This window comes from Pygoscelis adeliae, unplaced genomic scaffold (genome assembly GCF_000699105.1).
Source record: "Pygoscelis adeliae isolate BGI_AS28 unplaced genomic scaffold, ASM69910v1 Scaffold197, whole genome shotgun sequence".
In the NCBI taxonomy this organism is placed as follows: Eukaryota; Metazoa; Chordata; class Aves; order Sphenisciformes; family Spheniscidae; genus Pygoscelis; species Pygoscelis adeliae.
In genome coordinates this window covers 1746844-1753323 of record NW_008825105.1, presented here as the reverse complement: position 1 = coordinate 1753323, position 6480 = coordinate 1746844, and the positions used below count along the sequence as shown (strand labels likewise).

At 52.7% G+C, this 6480-nt stretch overlaps 1 protein-coding gene across 1 annotated transcript in view; it reads right to left on the bottom strand.

Annotated features, from left to right (window-relative positions):
• PGC (progastricsin (pepsinogen C)) overlaps positions 1 to 2987 on the bottom strand; it is a 3829-nt gene extending 842 nt beyond the window's left edge. Inside the window, 7 exon segments of the mRNA XM_009327383.1 lie at positions 3 to 58; positions 281 to 403; positions 560 to 746; positions 1124 to 1255; positions 1903 to 2020; positions 2450 to 2603; positions 2932 to 2987. Coding sequence (XP_009325658.1) covers positions 3 to 58; positions 281 to 403; positions 560 to 746; positions 1124 to 1255; positions 1903 to 2020; positions 2450 to 2603; positions 2932 to 2987 — 826 coding nt within the window.
• Positions 2988 to 6480: the final 3493 nt, after the last annotated feature.

Genomic DNA, 6480 nt, shown 5'->3' with positions numbered 1-6480 from the left:
CACGATGGCCTGGCAGCCCTGGCTGCACCAGCCGGTCGCTGACTGCCCGATAGCAAACCTGGGAGGAGAACAGGGAGAAGGACGTCATTTTAAGCACCCGCTGGCAACTAAACGTGTCTTGACTGGGATGTCTGGGATGCTCTGAAATGCAGAGCCTAACCCCTGGCTCGAGCCCACACCTGCCGCAATAGCTGCAGCTTCATCTGGAGGACAGCTGTACCACCCTCGTTGCATGAGCTGCCCAGGTGGATCATGCACATCAGGTACAAGCACAACTCACTCATTAAGCGCAACCTGCCAGTAAAGCTTCTGGGTCACCGGTGCCCACATAATGTCCCCCTGGAAGAGCTGAGTGTCAACTCCTCCGAGAATGAGCTCTCCCCCGTAGTTGTAGGTGGGTTGGCTGCAAAAAACACAGAGTTACAGCAGCAGAGATTAGCAAATCGGTTCGATATGCGTGGGTTAGCGAGGGACAAATTCACAAGGAACCTGCATGAGGACAGGCAGAGGGACACCAGTGCACATAGGACGTGCAGAGAGGGCTCCAGCAGATTTTTACCGAGAGAAGTAGAAGCTGAAGATGGGCTGGGTGAGCTGGTTCTGCTGCAGCATGCCCTGCAGCGCAGTGGGCACCCCTCCCACCACCAGCGAGGGGTAGGCCATTCCCAGGATCCCATCAAAATCGGCATAGTAGAAAGGCTGGGTTGGCTCGTTCTTGCTGAGCCCGAACTCCTGATTTGTGACCTCTGGATCTGGAGGGGAAGGGGACGCCAGGTCAGCCGGCGCGCTTAGGCAAACCCGAGCAGCTATCAGATGGGATTACTGATGGTCTGAAAGCCCAAAGAGCACACTGCAAGGTCATAGCTGGTGAAAACATCACCAGGCAGCTGGGAAAATTAGCAGGAATTGGGTTAAAACAAGGTAAAAACCCAGCTGGGTAACTGACAGTGGCAATAACGACTTTATATTAGTTCTACCCATCTCAGGCCCTTGTTTGCCCAAGTCTTGGCTACAGGAGACATGAGATCTGCCCTTAGGCTGTCCCCCAGGCTCCTTCCATCGGAGGAGCCGATGCTGGGAGCTGGTGCTGGGGACACAGTGCCCAGGAAGACAAGGAGGGCACGGGGTGCACTCACCCTCAGCGTGTCGTAGCCCAGTACCACCGTGAGCGCGCCACTGCCGTAGGAGATGGCATAGGACTGGCCGTTGTAGGTGAAGGTGGAGGACTCACTGGGCTTGAACTTTGCGTGGTTGACTGCTTGAGAGAGGAGAGGACAAAGCTCCTGGGCACGCGCTCGCCTGGCCCCGGTGGGATTTCACCACCGGTCGCTCTGCCGGGATAGTGCCTGGGAAAGCGGCTTCCCTGGCAAAGAGCAAGTCGTGAAGAGTGGAACGGGCTGTTCCTCTGCCTCGCGGTCATCTCTAAGGCAGGGTTTGCATCCCGGTTTTGCCTGCATCCCTCTCAAGGGAACAGCTGTTGTGATCACAACCATATCAGCTACCCAGCGTGAGCAAAGCCATCAGCAGTTAAATCCCCACCGCTCTCCCGCCGGCAGCGAGTTACATCGGCTGAGCTCTGCCGGGGAGCAGGACATCAGCTCCACGATTCGTAGCTTTGCTCTTCCCTCCACCCAGCCACGAAAGGTCAGGCACAACCGCTGTGATTTCTGCGCTCCGGGGACACCCACGATAGCCACACTGATTTGGCCGTCTTTATTAGCCAGGCACATAAGGGCAGAGGGCTCCGTATTTCCCAAGGGAGGCACCAACTGGTACCAGGGAGCAGCTATCCCAGAGCAGCGTGCCGGGATCATTTTCGGTCTGGCATCGCGATTTCCCCCGTGTGATCGGACTATGCTGTGCTGCTGGGGCAGCTCTGTGCCACGCGGCTGCGGTACTCACAGCACGCCGGCGTCTGGCAGTAGGCGGAGGGCACCCACAGGTTGGAGGAACCGGTGTCGAAGAGCACCAAGAAGTTTTGCGGGGGGGTCCCGATGCTGATCTCCCCGAAGTAGGAGGACTGCAGACGAGAGACGGGGTATCTCCGTTGGCCACAGGGTCAGGGACAGACCAGGCTTTAGCCGCCTCCCAGCCCTGCGCCGGCATCCCAGCGCTTTGCAGGGTGCCGGGGAATGCCAGGCTCACTCTTGCAAATAACAAAGCAGGCAGGACCGGACTGAACTCTCACCCTGCTTTTTCTCCCCAAAGATGTAATAATTAATATTTATTTTGTTACGCCTTTTGTTACACACAGAAAAGCATCGCTTTTCATTGCTGGGGGAAAACTTTTCTAAAGTCTAAAATAGAAGCTTAAAAAAGAGTGGAAAAAAGCACTCTCTCACTCCTGGAGGCTCAGGGGTGAACAGATCACTCTGGCAGCGGGGAAGGCAGAGGGAGAGGGGAGCGTGGTGTACGGGCAGGCAGCGAGAGGGGAACCTGGGGTACTCACATCCAGGTGGTTGGTTGTCGGCTCATACATGACGTAGTCCTCACTGAAATGGTATTTCTTAACTGGATCATATTTAATTTTCTTCAGGTAGTCCTCCAGCACTCCGGCCTCCCTCATTTTCTCCCGTATAGACTTGGCTTTCTTCAGTTTGATTCTGCACAGAGAAAAAAAAAAAAACCAACAACAAAATACAGCAGGAAATCAGGAGAAGATTTGGGCATTTTCAAACGATCAGTTCTCTGGGCTCCTTTGAACCCTGCCATGATGGGAGCCCTCCGCTCGGCTGCCTTGTACATCCCCAGGGGCTGCCCTCCCAGTGAGAGACGCAGCCTGGACCAGGACCACGACGGTCTGTGGGGATGCAGGAGGCCGGAGTCACGCCCGGTTAGACTCGGTTGGCATCCTTGGGGACGCAGCGCAGACCGTGCAGGTCTCTGTTACCTACCCTCCTCCTGCTGCAGCAGCTGCTGCAGGACACCCACCTCACCAGCCCCTCCGAGAGCTGGAGACCCACCAGGGCCAGGATGAGCCACTTCATGGTGCAGGAGTTGCCCACCGGTCCCCACACACCTCAGAGACCGCAGCAGATGGGCTGAGCTGCCCGGACTCCCTGGTTTTATATCGGGAAGCAATAACCCCCCCTTATCTGCTGACCTCCATTTTCCACTACCACCACGCGCACCCCCAGCTTCAAGGGTTTCATTGTATTTTGGACCACAAGGATTTTGAAGAGTTTGTGTCCTTAGCGAGGCGCTCAGGTGAGAACAGAGCAACACACATCTTCCACAGCAAAATCAAAGCGTTACCATCCGATAAGAGGCCAGCTCTTATCGCAGCAAAGAGGGGAGTGACCCAAACGTCACCGTGGTGGGGCGTTATCTGTGTTTGTCAAAACCTGTTCAAACCTTTTCCCAGATCAAAGGCACTTGCGGCTCTTGGTGCAGGATGGAAACACGTCAGACTTTTGTCTGCCGTTCTTCTGCCCAGCCAGGCCAGCCGCCCGCCCGCCCACGGGGACCGTCTGGCGTGGAGGAGGGACGGCTGCTGGCATGGAAGTTTTTCCAGGGCACGGCGCAAAGAGCTGGAGCCGGCTGCTCTGCTCCCCCCTGTCCCAGGGCCTCACTGAGCCCACAAGGTTTCTTCTCCTGCATCCTCCTAGGTGGTTCCCAGCGCTGTTCTGCCTTCTGGTCTGTCCTTCTCCGCTTCTTCATCAGGTCTGTTCTTCTCCACCACTTCATCAGCCTCCCAGTCCTTCGCCATCCTCTCCTCCAGGTACGGCTGGTTTCCCTATCTTGTATACCTCAATGCTGCTTCTGCTCTCATACTATTTTGGACAGAAATCACAGATTTTTCCTTTTTTTTTTTTTTTAATTTTAATTTTGTGGAACAACTGATTCCCTTTCCATCCTGTGTTAAAAGGCAGGTGCTGTGCCTCTCTGCATGGGGAGGTTTAACGTGGAGGAAGGCCTCGGGGCTGGCCGAGCCGCAGCTTCACCCACTGGGTCCTTGCACCAGCCCAGAAAGTCGGGAGATTTCTTGTTTCCTTTTTTCCCTTGGAAAAAAAAAAAAAAAAAAAAAGAGAACCACAAACACAGACCTCCCAAACTGCCAACAAACACCCAAACAGACCAAAATGTTTTCAGTTATGACCTAAATATTTTCTAGCGAACGGACCAAAGTGGTTTTGGTCATAACCTAAATATTTTCTAGCAAACAGACCAAAACATTTTTCCTTGTAACCTAAACATTTTCTAGCAAATGTACCAAAATGTTTTCAGTTATAACCTAAATATTTTCTAGACCTCCTCTGGCCCGGCTTGCATCCCCGCTCCGAGCAGCCTGGCTCTTCACAGCGGGGAAATCGCGCTCTCCATCACCCGCCGATAGCCCGGCGTCACTATCGCTGCGCTCATCCCGTGTCAACGCGCTGCACAGATTCTATTCCCTCAGGAGCACCGGGGAGTGTGTGTCCTTTGCTGGATATTGAGACTATAATAAAGCAATTATCTTGTTTGCTAGCAGGATTGATAGAAAGATCAACTTATTAAGATTGGATAAAAAGCAAATTCTGGCTTTTTTTTTCGGTTATCAAAACGTTAATATACCGAGTGTTCTCTGCAGGTCCCCAGGGGGACTCAGCCTTGCCAAAAGACAAAGGCGTAAGGTGCCCTCTACAGCACACACAAACACATTCTACTTTTGGCACTTCTTGACCCAAAGTTAAGACAGCATTTGTTTGCCGAGGCATTCAGCCTAACGGGAATCAAGGGTTTACAGTTTCTAACATCAGAGATCCCGTGTCCCTGCGCGGAGCAGGACTCGGCCAACAGCACGTACCCATGCCGCTCCAAGGCAGGGTTTCTTCTTGGGGCCAAGCCCTGGGCATTTCTCCTCCTTTGATTTCAGTTTCTTTTCTGTGTTGGTGCAATGGCCCAGCCCACGCGCAAACAGCTCCAGCCCAGGGAACCCCGTCTCTCCCAGATGAGTACGGATCCCCTTTGCATCCCATGGCCAACTCCGCCACCTCTCCCGGCACACTGCGGCGGGGCAAAACCAGCAAACGAGATGAGCCGTGAGCAGCAGCTGTCCTGGCCATCCGGAGGGCTTAAGCACTTTCAACGTGAGCCAACAAATCTTATTAAACCAACAGGCACTGCAGAGGTGGGCACCAGCTCCCGAAAGCCGGTAGCTCTCGACAGAGCGTTTTGCAGGATTAGAAATGGGCTTTAAAGTGGGATCCAGCCTCCCCCATGACCCAAAGACCTCTTCCGCCTGCAGACGCCACTCCCAGAGCCATCGGGGGACAGAAACCTTCTCAAAAACATTGCTGTCACCCTGAATTTCCTAGTCTGCTCGAGGCTCTGCTTTACCTGTGGCAAAAACACAGAGAAGTGACTGGTCCCAACTCCGGGATAATTTACCACCCTGGTTTCTCCGCCTCTGCCCCAGACACAAGCTTTTGCTATTTACCTCAACAAATGGTAGCTTAGAACTTAATGAACATGAATATGGGACTGCCAGGAGCTTCCCCTGGTCATTAAAGCCTCTTGCTGTCGCAAGCGCCATGTCAGCTAAAACCCTTCCTGAAGGTGCCGAATCCCACCCGAGTTAATGCTCTCCCCCTTGATAATTTAAACAGTCTTGCTCTATGTCATTAATTTAAAATAGCTATATACACTTTGCCTGGAGCACAATTGCTCCCTGCTTGGGTTCTCCAACTAAGACAAGCTGTTGGTGGGAGCTGCAATGGCATGGGTACGACCGAAGCAGCTGTGTTTATGAACTGCGGACAAGCACACGTATCCTTTACTCACTGCTGCACGAGCTGGTTTTAGTGTTTTATTTCCAAAACACAGATGAACAGCTTCCATCCACATTAAAATTAATATTCCTCCTTTCCTACGCAACCATGAGAACGGCTCCTGAAATAAACAGCTAGGCTCTAGGTCTAACATTTAAATTCCTAAACCAGGGCAAGGATCAGCCACTTCATGATGATCTCTTGTGGGCAGTTTCCAAAGGGTGACCTCCAGTCACCCTGCTCAGTCCCAGACCCCAAGCTGATGCTGGAGCTCTACATCACCTCCTTATACACCCCAAAACGGTCCCCCCCTCCCTGCGTCAGCGTCCGCTCACGTACCTGAAGTTTAGAAACGCACCCGTCGCAAGAGATTTTCCCACAGTGCTAAGGACTATCCTGAAAACTCCAAGTCAAATACCAGTGGCAAATGCCATGCTATTTTCAAGCTATTTTCAACTTCTGTTTGATAGGGCTATCGAAGTCTTCCTAGAAAGAGAAATGAAAAATGTTTCATTGTGTTTTCCTGGGATGGGATGGAAAGAATAACATGGGTTTATCGTCAGTTGTGTTATTTCCTCTGTTTCCCTTCCAGTTCTTACCTCCAGCATTTTAGAAAGTCATGGAACGACCCTGAAGGAAAGAAACACATGGGTTTGGGTTGGAAAGACACCGTGCATGAAGGCACGCTCACTTAGGAAGGCACAGATGGCCCTATTAGCTGTTCTTAAGT